At 31.0% G+C, this 20,638-nt stretch overlaps 1 protein-coding gene across 1 annotated transcript in view; it reads right to left on the bottom strand.

The window, feature by feature from the left end:
- Positions 1–1,689: 1,689 nt before the first annotated feature.
- LOC126890441 (uncharacterized) overlaps positions 1,690–20,638 on the bottom strand; it is a 76,816-nt gene continuing 57,867 nt past the window's right edge. Inside the window, exon 3 of the mRNA XM_050659385.1 lies at positions 1,690–5,655. Coding sequence (XP_050515342.1) covers positions 5,569–5,655 — 87 coding nt within the window. The 3' untranslated portion in view covers positions 1,690–5,568. The remainder of the gene's footprint in view (positions 5,656–20,638) is intronic.

Genomic DNA, 20,638 nt, shown 5'->3' on the forward strand with positions numbered 1-20,638 from the left:
TGCAGAATAATATAGTAGTATTCCCATTTCACAATGAGATGGAACCTGGATAATGAGATGATAATTAACCTTCCTTTATTACATATATGGATGGAGAAGTAGGCGATGGTAGGAGTATACAGAAGGTGAATAAAACTCCAGGAAGCAGGACAAAAAGATACAGTATAGTATAGTATAGTATAGTATAGTATATGGCTTAAAACCCCATGTGGGATTTCGCCGCTTTCGCTTTCTAGATCCATTTTACGTGGTGGATCAGTCCCCATGATCATTGTATTTGTTCACTAATATGTGTCCATTTCATCCGGTCTATTGCCTTCTCTTTCCATTTACTAATTCCTGCCCCTCTTAGGTCCTCCTCTACTTCAGTCAACCATTTCGATCTGGGTAGACCACGTCTCCTTTTTCCTCCTGGTTGCCACAATACCATAGCTTTTGATACGTATTCTGGTCCTTGTCTCCATATATGACCCAGCCATTTGGTTCTTTGTACTTTTATTTTCTTTACTATATCTTCACCATTTAATTCTTCTAAAATTTCTTTATTCGTTCTCCTTCTATACTCTTTTTCTTAGATTCTCACTGGACCCAGTATTGTCCTTATTATCTTTCGTTCATTTATCCTTAATTTCTCTTCTTCTTTTTTTATCATAGTCATCGTTTCTGCTGCATATAGGACAAAAGGATACCGGAATCAAATCTGGAGAAAGAAAAGATCATCCAGAGTTAGAAATAGTACCAGATGTAACGCAACACCATTTCATATTAGATCAATAAAATTGCTTTAAAACAAATGAAGGTGTCTGATATGGAGTATACAAAGGGAAACCTAGGCTTGGCCTTAGTGCTAGACTAGGTAATCACTCCACTATCTTCCAAGTAGAAATGTATGCTACAGAGATACGTCTGCAGGAGCTAATACAGCGCCCGGGCGCATTAGTAATAATAATACTATCGTAAGCTATTTTTGGCACGGAAATCCTTTCAGATTGTTCTGGCATCAATTGCATTTTAACTCTGTTTCGGATAACCAAAGTCGAGCACACTATAACGAAAAAGGGGACCTACTTGTCAGGGGGAGGACAAAAGAAACATTCATAGACCCAGAATCGGTGGAACGGATAAAACATAGGTAACCAGTGACACGAACAAAGTGTCACCAAAAGCCATAATCGGCTTTGTTAGATAGGCTGAAGGAACAATTTGAATAGGCCACGACAGACCTTTTAAGTCTAGTGGAAAGGTGGTTAAGCGCTTACTCATCTGGAACATAACCTAATTCCATGCAGAATATTGGCTAGGTCGGAACTACGAGAAAGGACAATAATATATTTTCAGCAATCACCAAAATACTTATATCTAATCTACAGTCTGCTAAATTCTTTTATAATTTTCGGTAGTAGGTATACCGTATGTGACAAATACTCTGTACATTACAGAATTGAAGGTGCCTGGTAACATGATGATTGCAGCTACTAAACTTCTTTCTATTCTTCTTTTTTCAACAGCCCTATTTCATTGAATCTGCCTTTGTCTTATCTTATAATTGGGTTCATTCATGTTGTAAAAATATATCCAAAATGTTTTATATGATATTGAAGAACGTATTATGCACCTGCTACAGTATCACTACTTGCAAAATGTTGTTTTATACAGTGTTTAATTCACAAGTTAAACATAAAACAAACATAGAAGAGAACCAATATATTGGCAAATTAAAAATTTCCACAAAGATAACAAGAATAGACTAAAAAGTCTAATATAAATATTTATAAGCTAAAACTAAAATATACTTTGCTTTAAAATCTTACAATAACAAGTCAATTATAATAAAGTATTTTAATAATTGAAGTCTCGCTTTTTTACTAGAAGAAACCATTTTGTTGTGGTGATAGACCTTTTTGAAGATTCCAGATATGAAAGTCAGAAAAGGCTAGCGTAAATACGATTATGATCGTAGTTTAGCGTAAATGTATAAATATTTTGATATTACTACGTAAATTCCCAATGATTCTTTGTTACTTCTTTATAAATATAAAAAACTAGCTGTACACTTATTAAATTGTAACTCCAGACAAAACCACAATATTTCCATTGCTTTTGGAGTGTAGTTAGTTGAAGCTTTCAAAAGCTTTGGTTTCTACAGGTCTTCACATGCGCACTAGACCTTTCGTTTATCAATGAATCGTTAATTATGTTTCTTGTCATCTTATTATTTTATCTTGAAATACAAAAAAAGTAACTCTATATTATTACTTGGTTGTGTTAATTATAGTCCGTAGTACATCGTCCTTTTTGGAAGATGATTACAAAAGTCTTAAAAATGGTCTTAACTGTTTCGTTTGAGCGAGTCTTACCACTTTCTGAAAAATTTCAGGATGCAGATTAGACGCGTTTTCGCGTCCCGAGTCATTAACACATTTACGTTGTCGGACTAACGAACGCGGCTGTAAATTTGTCGGACAAGAGATCGACAATCTTTATTAATTAAATATAAGTACTTTAAATTGAAAAAACAAAATCGAGTGCGACACCCGTAAGATGTCACTCTAGCGCGGAAGTTTTGTTAAGTATTACAAAACTCTTAATTTTCAATTGAAAGTACTTATATTTAATTAATAAAGATTGTCGATCTCTTGTTCGACAAATTTACAGCCGCATTTCGTTAATCCGACAACGTAAATATGTTAATGACGCGGGACGCAAAAACGCGTCCAACCTGCACTATTAAATTTTTCAGAAAGTGGTAGACTCGCTCGAACGAAGCAGTTAAGACCATTTTTAAGACTTTTAAGGAATATGTACTATGGACTATTAGATTTTTATTCACTGTATAAGAAAATATCTAAATAAAAATTTAGATAATAAATAACGGTTTTGGCACTTTGGGAATGAAAATTTTCAGTTATTACTAGCATAATAATTATTATTTACATCCGCACTATATTGTTATTAGTCAATTTAACGTAGAATTGGTGCCTTGCTCCAATTTGCTACTAGTTTTCAAAAAAGTAGAACTTGTTAAGGACCTAACTAATTAATTTTTAATAATTAAAATTATATTTTAAGATGGTATTCAAAGTACTAGGAACCCAGATTTTTACTGAGTTATATGGTGTCTTCGATGGGTGCTAACTTTTGTGCTACAAAGTCTTGTTTATTGAATGTTGAAACTTTATTGACTTAATAGTCCAGTCATCAGAAACAAAAATGCCACTGCACCTCTCAAAACTATACGAGCAAACTGAATTTTGCTGGGAATATTAATTTTGGTACTCCTAAAAAAGCTGCCTTCGTATCCCCGAGTATTCCGCTAAAACTCCTACTTAATGGAAGAAATCAGAAAACATGGATTTACCAAGAATATGTAGGCCGTAGATAAAATATTTTAAATAAAAAATTGAGTTAATTTTGAATAAAAATATTTACTAACAGTGTTTGTATAGAAACAACGTTTTGTATAGATTCTCTCATAAACAACGCTTTAAGCCACTGGCTATATTGAATGTCAATTATGTGCGCGAAATCAATTTTTTAAATAAAACATATCAACTCGACGGTAAAAATGCGATATTCTTTTATTAAAGTGTCCTATGGACAAAAATAAAACTGCATTTTATAAGATAAAAAGTGCAGCTTTTGTATGTAATTTTGTATTTTTTGTGCATTTTCGGAAAAATTCAAAAATTTTATATGAAAACTGCACTTTTTACCTTTAAAACGCACTTTGTTTTTGTCATAGGACACTCTCATATCAATAGATAATACATTTTTACGTTTGAATTGATATGAATTTTATATAAAAAATTGATTTCGTGCACGTAACTGATATTCAAAATTGCCGGCCGCGTCAAGCGTTGTTTCTGAGAGAACGGTTCATTCTACACAAAATGTACTAACAAACATTTTTGCTTAAAATTATCTCAGCTATATTTCTTGTTTGAAATATTTTTTTCTAAGGCATAGATTCTTTTTAAATCAATGTTTATCATTCCCCTTCTACGAGGGGGTTTAGGGGGGAACCGGAGGTAGGGGTGGTAAACTTTTTTGCATCTTTTGAGGGCCTCAAAATTCACATTCTCAGCAAAATACAGCTGATTAGTATGATTTTTAAAGATCAAATTTCTGACGATTGGACTAAAAACCAATAATTTTTCTCTAAAAATAACAAAATGTTGGACAAAATACACAAAATTTTCGATTTATTCCTTTATTATAGACTGTATGAAAAATTCATTCTATAACAAATTTGAATACATTTACTTTCTGTCACAATATATTTCAATATTTGCGAGATATGGAAATATTTTTATAAAAATTTATAAAGTATTCTAATGCAAGAAGTTTTATAAAACTTTTCGTCTAAGAAAATATTTATAAAAATTGGTAGATACCTAAAATTGATGTACAAAAATTTAGACTAATAAAATCAATTTATATTTATACAATGTGTCTACTTAAATTAATAGGCAATATCAAACATTGTTAAATAATTAATATAAAACATAATTTGGTTTTGTCCACTTTGTCCAACTTTGTACGCAAAATATATTTGATAAATTTATATAAAAATTTTATAATCTCATAAGAATTTTATAAGAATTTTATAAGAGTTTCATAAATAGTTTATAAGAGTTTTATAAGAATTTTATAAGAATTTTATAAGAATTTTATAAGAATTTTATAAGAATTTTATAAGAATATTATAAGAATTTTATAAGAATTTTATAAAAATATAAGTTTGTTAGAAACTTGGTACAATCAACCAAAAAACCACAGGTAGATGTCGAACTCTCTTCAACAAAATTCTATCACCAACAACAACCAATAGTTTGTGAATAAATATTTGAAACAAAGAGTAAAAAAACGCGACTACCAGAAACATTTTTATAAAATCTGACAAAAAATCCAACAGCAAAAAATGTTCCCAAAACGGCACAGCATTTTTCTTATCCATAAAATATCACGCAATGGTTAACTAGACGTGACAGATCTGTACAACGAAAACCATAAACCAAATATACAGCATGTTTAGTTTTAAATTAGATATATGGGCTATAAATGTCAACAACGCGCGCTGTGGAGTATCAGACGGTCCCACTTCCCACGCTACTCGCCGATTCTAACTCCGTCGTTCGATTTTCCGCGGACAACGAGAGTGGACTGAGCAATGTTGCCAATTTTAGCGCTTCCTTCAGTCGCCTATACCTAATCGAAAACTAAACGTATAGTAGCTTGAAATATTTAACTAGGAGAAATATTGTGTGTGCTTGAAACCTTAAGATTATAATATTATATAGTGCCTGTATGCATTAAAATTTTTATAATTGATAAATCTTATTTAATTGATTGGTTCAAACCGAAAAGTTAATTACAGCATTTTTACCGAGTGGTGGCAATTGCCACCAAAATTCGAAACAATTTCGCTGTACAGATCTGCAACTGCCCACCGAAGCATGGCCCAAAATTGATGCTGTAAAAAATGTCTTTATTTGGTATATTGAAAACGTTTTAAACATGTTTTGTTCTCTAACTTGTCCCCTTGCGTCCATCGACGCTCAGCCTGTACTATGTCAGCAGCTTGAAGAACATAATGGCCAGGGAGATGTTGATGAAAAGAACTACAAGGACCAACTGTTGCCGCGAGAACCAGTCCTGCAAAATACGAGAGTTTTAATGTATAATTATGATAATTATGATAATTTAATATGTATATTTAATATAAATAAAAAAAAAACGAAATATGTACAGTTAATATTTCATTTTGTTTCAGAGGTAGACCTTATCCTCTTAGGTACGTTTCACTCTTTTGAGCTCTTCAGAGAGACTTATGGTCGGATCTGAATCAAAAAGAAAACGAACTGTCTTAATAAGCAAATGATAAATAATAATTAGCTCTTAGACGTTGTAGCGACATTTCATTAAAACAATTGGAAGTTATAAACCCGAAAATCTAAGGACTTCTCCTGAAACCATGTTCTGGTAACCATGATAACCCAAATTTGCGACTTCTAAAATTTTCAATGCAAACGAACGATAAATAAGAAGAAGACTAGAGGGAATATAAGACTGCATTCCACAACCTAGATAAATAGACGAATTCTAGAGTGCAATCCTAGATCCCCCTCGTATTATTTTTATTTATGGATATTTATCGATTGCCTTGCAAATTTTGCAAGGCACGAATTTGGGTTGTCACTAGAACTTGGTTCGAGTAGGAGCCTTTAAATTTTGGGATCTAAAACTTCGAATTATTTTAATATCAATAACTTGAGAATGAACTCAAAAATATCCTTTAATGCCAATTGTGTTTTTAAACTATGATTTAATGGTGACCAGCTAGAAAGAACCAACATTTTACGTCTTTCTAACCTCGGGAAATGAGTAAAAATACAGTTCTGAAACTACTTTCTTGTAGCAATTCTAGCTTAAATATTATGCTTATGTGGGATTGAGTTACAGTTATTGGTGTAATGAGCGGCCGTGGGTAACGGCATAAACGCTGGCCTCATACGCCAGTAGACGTGGGTTCGATCCCTGCCAAAGACAAACCATTTTCATTTCCAATAATGACACGAGCCGTCTCACCGTGCCTCGGAGAGTACGTTAAGCCGTCGGTCCCCCTGGGCTAGTGTACATCGACACTAGTTACTTGAAACAGGGTTAAAGATGTAATTGGCGCTGGAACTATCCGAAAGGATCTCCCCGGCAAAAATGCCATACGATATTATTATTATTATTATTGGTGTAATGAAAATTAAATTTTTAATTAATTATTATGAGGGCCAAACCAGACAAACCACTATGCAGCGCTACTCTGTGGATCCACAGAGTGGCTGACACAGGCGATATTCTCGCGCCGGCGACTACGCTGCGAAGTGGATCGTTTGGAAGGGTGCGGCGTTTAATGTAATGAGTGAGAGAAAAAAGTAAGTTTGTTCAAATGATTAAAAACGGCGAAGAATTTTTTTAAAAAGTGTGTTCGTCAAAGTCAGTGTTTGTAATGTCCATAGTTTTAAATATTTTATAAAATTTCAACCGTTTTAAAAAAATACCAATAAACTCTATAAATGGAATTAAGAAGAACCAGACAAAAACAGCTATATCACAGAAAGAAGCACATAAAAAATCAACCAGTACATCTAATATCCTACAGCCGTAAAATAGTTTGATACAATTTTTAACACAAAAAACACACACAAATAGTAAGATTCCCAACCTTACAACTAGGGTAACGAGGTCCAGTTTAAGGAGATGATGACATTAATTATATCTAAGTAAACATGTTAACTTACAACCCCCTTATAACTGATAACGTATCGTTTTGTTTTCTACAACAAACAATAAAACCTTTTTTGGCCTATGATGGGACCCCATTATTTAACATAAATAAACAAACAAGATTGTCAATATTTGTTTTGTTCAGTTTAATGATGGATTCAGACAAGAAAGGTCTCCTTCCTCTTCAAAATGTATAATAAAATGTAAATATAAATAGAGAAAATATTGCTTACCGGATTTATTCGTTTCGATAGAAGTTTCTACCTTCTTTAAAATCAGGAACAAATAATTCGAAGATCTCGTTTCACGCTTTTCCTTTCAATGCCTTATAACTATACCCTTGGGTTCTTGTATCCCATATAGCCGCTCTGTTTTGGACTCCAATTAAAAATCTTTCGGAATCAAAATTCATTTTACGTGCTCACCGTGTAAACTCTCGTCAATTTTTGCGGCAGCTACAAAAGTGGTCCGTCTGAATGGGTTTTGGCACTAGTGGACGTCACTAGCAGTGAGGCTCGGTAACTGTGGCTGCCCAGAGTCGCTCGTCTGGGGTGCAACGTCCACTTTACATAAGAACCCACGGCTAATCATCGAAAGCTGCTGTGCGGATTCACAAAGTAGCGCTTGATAGTGGTCTGTCTGGTTTGGCCCTTAATGTTTGACGTTTCGATTTCCACTTCGGAAATCGTTCCAAAAGAAGATTATCTAAAAATTCTGTGAACACTGTAATCTAGGTTACTAGATTTATTAGGTTATGTATGTCTTTTCAAAAGTTGACATTCTTGGCCTATATCTTACAGTCCACAGCAAATGTGTGGTTGAAAAAAAATGTTTGAGGATGATGTTATCTATTACCCTAGGTATATCAAATTCTGACTGTTTTTGTGTGTTATTTTGTGTTAATTTCTTTGTGTAATCTGTATCATAGACGTGGTTGTGTAAATTAAGTGTTTTAAAAGGTACCCTTTGTTAAGATAGGCAAAATGTCGTCACTCCCGGAGTTTAATTTTTTTCATTTTTTTACGTTCTATGTAATTAAAAATAATATCCAGCTCAATTTTAACCCTCCACCCCTTTCCTCACAACCACCACCAAAAAAGCCATTTTTATTTTTATTTTTTTGAGCTGGGATGCAGTAAATTTATTTTATCGCCAACCGTCACTAAAGTCATTCATTATTGTACTCATTTGCCCTCATTTGCGGCAGTAAAGTAACATTTTATTGTACTGAAAGAAGAATTTTACTTTACCTGTCGCGATTAAACGAGATTGAATGTAAGTGGCCGATGTCAGTAATTGATTATTTATTTGAGTAGCTTACAATTTATTTACTATTGCTATTTAAAAATATTTTACACTATTTGCGACATTATCAATTAAATTTTTGTTTAAAAGTGAAATTATGTAGTATTTTGCAATTATATTCATATAAAATAAATTAAAAGTTTACCGATTTAGTAATTATTCAATATTGATAACTATCGATTAAAAATCGAAAGCAGCCATCATGCAAAAGTTATCTGTCACCACTGGCATGAAATTATTATGACGTTTAAAATTTAAAAATTCTTAAATTGTAAATTGTAAGTAAGTGTTAAAACCAATATCAAATGCGATAAAATTTTGTATGCACCTCGTCAGTAAAAACTCTTTATCGAACTCATCTGTTATTCGCCTCGCTCGCTATGCTCGCTCTGCTCATAATATCAGACTCGTTAGATAAAGAGTAACTTTACTGACTTAGTACATAAATAACTATTAAATATTTCAAAATATTGACACATAGTCTTTTTTTGTCCCTTGCTTGTTTTTTTGTCCCTTTACACATTATTTAAGTTTAATAACATGTTTTTTTATTTTCCACAAAGTTAAGACTTAGTTATACTCTGGGCTAATTAGCAAAATACAAGGAAAAGTTATTTACCAGCAATTTTATTGCTGGAATCGAATCTTATTATTGTATGCATTAATAATATAGGTATGCAAAGTCCGCAGATAGTGTGCTATTTTTTTTATAAACAAAATGGCGCCCGAAAATCGTGTTTTTTTTTTTCAATTTTTGCTCTATAACTCCAAATATTTTAACTTTACACCAAAAACACCCAAATAAAAATTTACTGCAATTAAATTCTGCATAGAGACGTGTTTTTCCCGATTCACTTTGACGAAAACTTTCCCCGGAAAAAGCACAACAAAATCTTTAATTTTCAACTAAAATTTTAGATAAGTAATTGTTAATAAATAATTAAATATCTTGGTAATGTAAAAGCTCTTTTCGTATAAATTATAATTCCAGAAGCTGATGGAAATTGAATGAACAGTTTAGCAACAATTGAATTCTTAATTCAAAATTTACGGTCGCTATAATAACGACAATGATTATGATGCATAAGAATAACTATGATTTTTTCATAAAAAGACACTATACCTATCTAATGTATTTTACAGAATTGAAATTGGACTATTTAAGCGGCCTCAGGAATATTTTAAAATTATAAACAATTTTTTGGCTTATAAACAAATAGAATATCTCGAAAAATATTAAACTAAATTAAATTGTGAAAACGGTATTCGAAAAACAGCGGCAGGACGCTTCTTTCAAAAGAAAAAACGTTTAATTATGACGAGTGGTTCCTGAGATACAACTGGTCAAAGTTGACCGGAATTTACGGCAAAGATATAAACAATAAAATCATAATTTTCAAACCATCACCTTTTTATTTTTGTCCTCTTTCTCCACACCAATTTTAATATCTTTAAAATACTCATGACATATATTATTATAATAAAAACTATCGATAATACGTGTGAAAATTACCAAAAATAGCAAAATTCCAATCAAAAATTAGGTTGGAGAAAATGTAACCCTCAAAGTTCAAAATCGGTATACGTTAAAAAAATGCATTTTCTCGGCTTCCCATGGATCAATTTCCTTCATTCTTTTTTTGTTCCCTAATAACTCGAGTAGAGCCATCGCACTAACGTATTATTAAATGTCAAACTTGCTTTTGTTTTGTGCTATTTTAGAAGATTATTATTTATAATTTTTGAAATTTTACTGAACATTATACACATTATTTCGACTTATGACATTATTCAAAAAATAAATCCAGTTGGCATTATTTCAGATTATAAAAATGTTTCACGAATTTAGGGGTCACCTCATGCTAAAGTTGACTTCTGTAAAAATCAATGACGAGAGTCTAATACAAAAAGTTACAGGAGTAATTTTTAAATACAGAAATTGCGTCTTTGTTCTGGTTTTTGTGGCAAATATGCATTTGTAGAAAAACAAGTGAAACAATTCTAATAAAGAAGTGGATTATCTCCAAACATCTAATTATTGTTAATTCTAGAACATCCTTTTTTAAAAAGAACGATACAACTCAAAGATTTAATGGCCGAAAATAGAATTAATGAAGTATGAGATTGATTATATCCTTTTACAAGCTAATACACACCAAAGCCAAATGAGTGTTCACAGTTCTGGGTAAATTCATCGATTTTTTAAGCGACGATTTCTGAAAATTTTATTGTATCAAACACATAAAATGATTAATATGAACTTGACTTCTGCTATTGTTTACAAATACTGACACTGTCCCAATTCGTATAGTAAATATTATTGCAATTGCGTAGGTATTGAAAATATCACACAGGACCTTCCTCAACCTACATATTTACAATTTGCTGATCCATACATAAACTACTTTGTAGTAAAATATTAAACAAAACAACTTATTTCAAGTTCAAGTTTGGTCTTTGTACTTATTCATTGATAACAAAGGCGAACAAATGAAGCATGTTGGCTCGCAATTTTTTCGTCCAGCATGTATTTACTTGATATTTTCACAGAAGGTAGGGAATAGTCCAAGCATCATTTTCTATATCATGCCGCTGTACGCTTAGACCTTGGGGGTGGTTGCCACCCCATCTCGTGGGTGGGAATTTTTTATTACATTTTAACCACGTAAATCGATGTAGAAAGTAATTATTATAAGAAATTTTTTTTTACATTTTCTTCGTAAAACTACTATTTTTCGAGTTACTCGCGGTTGAAAGTATGTAACAGTTTTTCGACGAAAAAATCCACCTCTTTTGAGGGTTTTTTGAGAATTACTCGAAAAATATTCATTTAATAAAAAAACTGTAGATATCAAAATTGTATCTTTTAGTAACACAAACTAAATTCCTTTTCTATAATATTTTTACGACCAATACGAACCGCGATACGGCATGTTAAAGTTAGCTGTTTTCGTCAAATGCATAATTTGAAATATTCAAAGCCAAATAACGGGAAAACTTTACATTTTTCGAGGAAAACTTGGATAATCTTTTTTCAAGCATACAATTAGACTTTTCAAAAAAACCATAATAAAAAGTTTCTAGCATAAAAATTAAGCGACTTATGATCAAAAAAATATCGGTACCTGCTTTTCTCTACGAAAAAATCAGTGAAAACAACCCCCTAATTACCTTTAAGTTAAAAATTGGTCTTCATCTTTCTGTAATTCCATTTATATTTGCATTATAAATACACTCAAGAAGTTTGACCTATTTAAAAGGCCTAATTTTAGAAACATTTGAGTTTAAAGAAAAATAGATTTTTTGCAATTTCGTATTTTTCACTTTTTCTTCAAAAAATCTCCGAAAATATTGGAGATACGAAAAAAAATTAACTACTAAATTGTAGCTTTTGTTATAACTAAAATTTTCTTGTACATAGATTTTCACTACAGTGAATAGTTAGCAAGGTATAGCTATTTAAAACCTCTATTTACGAGCAAAGACCCCCTTATTCGAGCTCTTTAAACCCACCCCAATTAAAAACTAAGAGATTTTATAGAATTTAATTTACATAGTCTTATAGCTCTTTAAAAATCCTACAAAATTATTTTTGAAAAAACTTTTTATCGCCAAAAATAAAGGAGCTATATTTATAAAACGAATTTTTGTTTGCGAAAAATTTGAATACATAGTCTGCTTATATAGCATTTTCAATTTTTTTTGTAACATCACAGAACCGGTTCGTATACTGAAAGATGACTAAAAAACTATTGGTATTGGTATTTGTACATACATATTTGTAAATTCGTATTTTTGTGTAAATAAATATTTTTGTAATTGTTTTATTCTACTTTTTTTTGTATAGATCTATTAAATTATCTATTTATAAAAATTGCAATGTTATTAAGAGTGGTTTTTAAGGGTTGAAATATTATGATATATCCTTTAGCATAAAACAATCATTATTTAACCAATCAAAACCAAATTTTACCCATATTGAAGTTTACAATATTTTTATATAATTTTTGAAAATAAGGCGTAGTTTACACCACTAAAAATAATCAACGCCTTTGAGCATGATATATAATATGAAGGACAGGGTGAGATGATCCTAATCCCAAATTTTTATGAAAATCGATGCAAACCGAAATTTTTTTTTAGGATAAGTCAATTTTTTATATATCACTCCAACAAGGGTGGTTGTAAGGGTTAAAATATTATACATAAAACAGTCATTATGTAACTAATAAGAACCAAATATTGACAATATTAAAGTTAAAATTTTTTTTTATAATTTTTTAAAATTAGGGGTAGTTTTCACCCTTAAAAAACCAAAAGCGTAATACGGCTCAATATAGAAAATGAACTAGAGGGTGAAATGAGCCTAATCCCAAATTTTTGTACAAATCGATGATGGACGAAAAAATTGCGATGTTTTGCCATTTTGTCAATTTCATTTCCTCGACTAATAATGTCGTTTTAAAATAAAGGCATTTAATTTTGTGCAAAAAAACTGTTCTTAGAGTTAATATTAACAATAAGGGGTCTACCCCTATAATTTGAAAAAAAAAAGTGTGCGGAAATGTGACAAGTTAATAAATATATAAGAATGTTGGATGCATAAAAAACGCATCGAAGCAATTACATAACCCTGTCATCATTTACAATCTAAATGATGGTACTGATGACAGTTACTATGAGTATGGATCTAATTCTTGATTACACTGTAAGGTAAATATTTTCATTTTCTCATTATGAAAAATTTTGAGAGTTATTGTTATTATTTTATCAGTAAATGCGTACCACTACAGTTTAGAAACAATCAAACTTCTAGTTTTTCTGTATTTCTGCAATAATAATAGTATATTTCTGTGAATGAATGTAAAATAAATTATCACTTAAAACCGTATTTTAGCTTGTGTTAGAGAGTGCTTCCCTTGTTGGGAGAATCCAAGATAGTCGCAAATTCGTGGAATGTACTATACAAAAAATGCAAATAAGTCCCTATACGTTGAGTCCGCGAATCTTTACCCGTGTGTCATCATTTAAAGCAGGGATTCCCAACCTTCTAGCAACTACGTACCACTTGAAATATTTTGAAGATTTTGACGTATGTACCACCAAACATCGGGTGGCATGGAATGGAAGGAATCCCACCCCGATTCTAATTTTTTTAGAAACATGTTTACTATCAAAAACATGTCCATTGGCTTGTTTATTTTAATTAAATAACTAATATAACTTTAAATTTAATTATTCATTGACTTTTCAAGCTTTTTATCAAGACAACAATAAATATAATTATTTGTCTAGTGACAAATTTCTCTAACTGAAACGGTGTCTAGTCGGACAAATTTTGGTGCACGGGAACAATGGAACAGGGAAGGTTTAAATTGTGGAACAGGTTGCAGGTTTCGGACGTCAGACTACGAAAACGTCCCATGTATTTTGTGGGACATAACTTCCAATCGATTTGTTGTCCTTTCATTAAACTCTCATGCAAAAATCATACTGCCATTTACCACCAATATAATTCCTGTCATTTGATATGTTCTTTGTGTCGGACTTATTAAAATCTCCAACATATTTGTCGGACACACATTTTTTCATATATGATAATAAAGTTTGCTATTGAATAAACTTACAAACAACCTGCTAGTTTTAACAATCAGAAACTTGTCAGGATTACACGTTCCACAATTAAAATCACGTTCCACAAATAAAACTTCCCCTGTTCGCCTGTTCCAGTGTTTCCGTACATCAAAGTTTGTCCGACTAGGCACCGTTAAACTATTAACAAATTTTCAGCTTGCTATTAATCAACTTTTTTGGTACGCGGGATCCAGGCCTAATGGGGCATATTGATAGATTCGCAGCGCAGGTAAATTACCCTTTAGCTATTGCACTGTTCTGGGATTTATTCTAAAACAAGCTTTACGTTTTCTAATTGCCTTTACATAAATTTCGTACTGATATCGGTCAGCAACGGTCACGAGTTGGACATAACATATTCTGAGCTCCGTAATGAAACAACCTTTCATGTTCATATTTGATGATTAACTGAGTCGACATGCCTATGTGGTTTGTTATCAAAATTAAAAACTGAATTCTTTATTGGACCTCCAGCTCTAATTACGCTTTCACTGTCCATAAAGGGACTCAGAAATAATAATGTTATTGGATATTGGTCTATTTTGCTTGAAATCCACACGTTTGTATTATTTTGACTAAAGTACAGATAGACCAGGACGCATCTGTATAAATATTAGTACATTTGGACGTTGAGAGGTGACTCAAATTTTTTTGCAGAAATTGCTTGAAAATAGACCAAATAATAATATTTGAGTTATCCTCCCTCTCAAAAAGGTCCGGAACATTGTTTAAATAATCAAAATGTCAAAAAATTAAGGAAAAATTCGATTTTTTTCTTGGTATTTTGATTATAACTTTAAAAGTATTCATTTTCGGGAAAAGTTGTGATGACATAAAAGTTGCATAATTAAATTTTCTACAATATAGAATTGGTTAAAAATTTAAGAAATGGTCACCCTTGTTGCAAAATAGCAATAATTGTGAAAAAACATACAAAAACAAGTATTCGCATTTTACGTTTATCAACCATTTATGCTACACTTAGGACCTTCATATTTCACCATAAAAAACTTTATGATACAGTAAAACAACACTGTAAATTTCATTAAGATCAGTTCAATAGATTGTGCAAAATAAATTTTGCAATCCAGCTTTCGTAAAAAAAATTCATTTTTTCAAAATGTTACAGGACTGAAAATAAAGCAGATAGCAAGTTGAAAATTTTTTTGCATATAGAAGTGTGCTGTACCTTTCATTTGCCATTTTGCAAAATTAAAATATATTAACACCACGGTGTCAGGAATTTTTTTAAATAAACTCTAATTATTGGTGCTACGCGCAGGAGAGCGGATAGTTTGCTCTGATTGGGCATTCCAGTGACCTTTGATAATGATTGATACATTTTAATTTTTATGACATTTCGGTATAAATAAATAAATTTGTTTATTGCAAAATAAAAACACATTGAGTCCTTTTCATCACCATTTTTCAGTGCGTAACAGTTTTTCGATTTCTCTCTAACGCATTAAATTGTATGTGACAGAAAAAAACGCACGTCGTTGATTAGAGACATTTATAACATTTATTCTAGTTGTCGATAGATGGCGCCATAATCAAAAAGAATTATTTATTAAATAAAATAATAATATTATCAACATAATCTGTACAATTTATAAGACTATAAAAATCAAAGAGACCATTTTATAAATGCAATAGACGCAATTGATTTGTTTTTATTCCAAATTGAAAATAAAATGTGACAACAGTCAGATTTAACTAAAATGTCGTGTTAGAATAAATGTCATACATGTGTATTATCACGGACTTACTTTTTTTTCTATAATTTGTGACGCACTGAAAAATGGTCATGAAAAGGAGAATACTCTATCCTTTGGAATAACACTTTTATTAGCAAAAAATTTCTTTGTTCATATGTTTTAACTTAAATAATAAAAGTTTATTATTTTTAAACATATGCAATTTTTTATACAATATTTCACAAACAATAATAAAATTAGTTTGATTTTTGTGGAAGTAAAAAATTAAAATACAACAAAATATAGAGTAAGAAAATAATATATTAGATAAAGATTGGAAGAACTTTTGGTGGAAATCAACCTGTGTGAATCGAACACCGCTGTCCTGCGCGTAGCACCAAAAATTATTGTTTATTTAAAAAATTTCCTGACGCCGTGGTAATTAATCGATTTTAATTTTGAAAATTGCAAATGAAAAGTACAGTACACTTCTATAAAAAAAAAATTTCAACTTGCTATCTGCTTTATTTTCAGTCCTGTAACATTTTGAAAAAATGAATTTTTTTGCGAAAGCTGTATTGCAAAATTTATTTTGCAAAATCTATTGAACCGATCTTAATGAAATTTACAGTGTTATTTTACTGTATCATAAAGTTTTTCTGGGTGAAATATGAAGGTCCTAAGTGTAGCATAAATGGTTGAAAAACATAAAATGCAAATACTTGTTTTTGTATGGTTTTTTAGCAATTATTGCTATTTTGCAACTAGGGTGACTATTTTTTAAATTTTTAACCAATTCTATATTGTAGTAAATTTAATTATGCAACTTTTATGTCAGTACAGCTTTTCTCGGAAATGAATACTTTTAAAGTTATAATCAAAAAACGAAGAAAACAATCGAATTTTTCCTTCAATTCTTGACATTTTGATTATTTAAACAATGTTTCGGACCTTTTTGAGAGGGAGGATAACTCAAATATTATTATTTGATTTATTTTCAAGCAATTTCTGCAAAAAAATGTGAGTCACCTTTCAACGTCCATCTCAAAACAGATGCGCCCTGGACTAAGATAGCATGCTGTAGCTCTGTAGATGTTACTTTTTCTATTTTTCTTGTTTCTCTTATTTTTCTTGTTTCTATCTATTTTGCATTTTTTATATATTGTTTTTTTTCGTTGCTAGTGTATTATTAATAAACATTTGATGAATAATTTAAAATCTGAGTAATTGTTATCAGACGCTCAAAATTGGTATGATAACAAACGGTAAACATACTAATTATATGAGATTTGCAGACGATACCGTTCTGATAGCAGAAAGAATAAAAGACTTGCAAAATATACTAGATGGAGTTAAATGGGATAAATCTTCAAAGGGACAAATTTACAAAAAACTAAAGTAATCAGCAAAATCGAGGAAAGCTCTCACATTGACCAAGTTACTTAGTTATGAGTGGTACTAAAGGATAAATGGAATCCAGATACAGAAGTAAAAAATACGGATAGAACAGGTAGAAACGTGTATAATAAATGCAAGCGAATTATTTATAACCGAAAATTTAACTTAGGCATCCAAATAAGAGTTATTACCTGCTACATTTGTTCAGTCTGTATAAAGTTAAAGCCTCGACATTAGAATTAAATGAAACCATGACAATAACATGTCTAGAAGGCTTTAAAATGTGGCTTTATCGCAGAATTCTTTAAATATCATGGGCACAAGACACGACACAACATAACTAACCGAACAGTATTAAATACCATCAACAGAGAGTTAAAACTAATAAAAACGATTAAGAAAAGAAAAACTACGTATCTAGGCCATATGATGAGAAACGAAAAGTACCTTCTGAACTTTCATCAACTAAAGTGATGATCATCACTTTAGTTGATGACGAACTGAAAATTGCATTATTGAACAAGGAAAATGCATTTCGGGAAATGCCTTTTTCTTGTTCAATAATGCAATTTTCGTCATCATTACTTTAGTTCACAAAGTTTCCTAAGGCTTTAACGAATCAAATGCAAAAAGTTTCATCGAGATGAATGCTGCTAACAAAACTAAAATTTTTGTAAAGTTTCCAGAATTTTGACCATTAGTTTCGAATGTTTCAAAAAAAGGTAAAACCGTCTCTAGGTAGATAAAAAAACTGAAAAATAATTGGGGTTCGCTTAGTAAAAAATTTTTGTAACGCTAGCCATCTTGACGATACAGGGAGTTGAAGAAAAAAAATTCACAGTTTTTACGATTTTGCCGAAACTACTTTACTGGCAATATGGTAATGAAATTTGGTGGTTTTAAGAGGCAGTTATTGTGAATTTCTTGACATTATAAGTAAGAATGTTATATTCATCATTGGCGAATATTAATCGACACCGAAATATTTTAAATTAAAAATAATGTTTGTCTTTTTTTTTCATACGACCGACGCGAGGAGTCGTTTTTATACAAAAAATTAAACACCTTGACCCATACAAAGTTCATATTCGAAATAAGTTTCTATCTATCTATATTTTTTATTTTGTGAGTAAAAACGACTCGTATGAAAAAAAGAAAAGATATATAGAGGGTATATATGAAGATATGTACAGGGTGTTTCATTAATAATTGTCCATATTGTAACTGGAGAAACCTTAGCACAAAATACGAAGATTTAATCTAAAACACTTAAATAAAATGTGGTTCCTTACTGAGTTACAGGGTGTTTTATCTAAAAATTTAAAAATTATTTTTGCTCAGAAGTTTAAAACTGTTCGACTTATCCTTTTCATACTTGGCAGAAAGTGCGACTACTATACATCCTACTAAATTATGATAAACAAACGTTTTTAGCTACTACCAGAGGCGTACGACAGGGGATAGTGAAAGGTTGACCCTTCTCAAATTCTACGCCACTGGAGGAATTACTATTTTAGTACCATTTTTAGATTCTCCAATACTTTCTATGTAAATAATATGCTCTTCTTTGGTAACGATGAAGTTATTAGTTTTCGAGATATTTGAAGTTAAATATGAAACGGCACATTTATTTTGATTAATTTATGATACGATTCATATGACTAAAATTTAAAAATTATTTATACCCAGTACTTTAAAACTTTTTTTGCGTATCCTTATCATACTTGGCAAAAAGTGTAGGCACTGTACACCCTACTAAATTAAGATAAATAAACGTTTCTAGCTACTACCAGAGGCGTACGACAGGGGATAGTGGCTGGTTGACCCTTCCAAAATTCTACGCAACAGGCAAAATTGCTATTTTAGTGTAATTTTTTGATTTTCCAATACTTTTTATGTAAATAATATACTCTTCATTCGTAACGATAAAATTATTAGTTTTCGAGATATTTGAAATTAAAATTGAAGCGACACAATACATTAATTAGAATAACCGTGTCGTTTCATTTTTAACTTCAAAGATCTCGAAAACTAATGACTTTATCTTTACGAATAGTATATTATTTTCATAGAAAGTATTGGAGAATCCAAAAATTGAACTAAAATAGCAATTCCGCCAGTGGCGTAGAATTTGGAAAGGGTCAACCATTCACTTTCCCCCGTCGTACCCCTCTCTAAATAGCCAGAAACGTTTGTTTAACGTAATTTAGTAGCTTGTATAGTACCTATACTTTCTGCCAAGTACGAAAAGTATACGTCGAATAGTTTTAAAATGTTGAGCAAAAATATTTTTTAAATTTTTAGATAAAACACCCTGTAACTCAGTAAGGAACAACATTTTATTTAAGTGTTTTAGGTTAAATCTTCGTATTTTGTGCTAAGGTTTCTCCAGTTACTATATGGACAATTATTAATGAAACACCCTGTATATTTTGGCAATATAGAGGGTGTTAGTAAATAAGTATGAAACACTTTAAGGGGTAATTCTACATGAAATAATAATGGCAGTTTGCTGTATAAACCTATGTCCGCAAACGCTTCGTTTCCGCGATACGGGGTGTTGAAATTTTTATTTCAAACTGCCAATTTTTTTATTGCTCTAAGACCGGTTGAACTATGAAAATTAAATTTGGTGAGTTTTCAGAGGTAGTTATTGCGCACTTTTTGACAAACAAATAACAATTTTGTATTCATCATTGGAGGGCTTAGAGGTAATGGTCTGAATTTATTTAAAGAAAAAAATAGTACGCCACTGAGACACATATTTCAAATAAAAAATTATTTTTGTATTCCACGTTTAATTTATGAAAAAGAACCTTTCTTGTCTTTTTTTCATAAGGTGCACTGTTTTTATGCGAAAAAATAAAACATCCTCGCGCGTATTTTTCATTTCTTAATACATTATCAAGAACTCTCCAGTATAATAATACCAAAGTAGAACAATAACAGAAAATATAGAACAATAACTAAAAAGATTTTAACTAGGTGCAAAGCTACAACAAATGTTCAAAATTACCTCTTTTAAAGGTAATAGGATAATTTTATAGTCACCATTGGCGCGCGTACGGGTAATGGTCTGAATTTTGTAAAGAAAAAAAGAATACTCCACTGAGATATTCCAAATTAAAAATCGTTTTTGAATTACTCATTCAATTTACGACAAAAAATCATTCTTGCCTTTTTTTATATGCGATGCCGTTTTTTTATACAAAAATACCTACACCCGAGAGGGTAGAAGGTCTAAAGATTATATATATATATATATTTTATACAAAAAATAAAACATCTTAACGTTTGCTAATTATTCTAGGTAGATTCCATGT

The sequence above is a fragment of the Diabrotica virgifera genome, chromosome 8 (genome assembly GCF_917563875.1).
Source record: "Diabrotica virgifera virgifera chromosome 8, PGI_DIABVI_V3a".
NCBI classification, from domain to species: Eukaryota; Metazoa; Arthropoda; class Insecta; order Coleoptera; family Chrysomelidae; genus Diabrotica; species Diabrotica virgifera.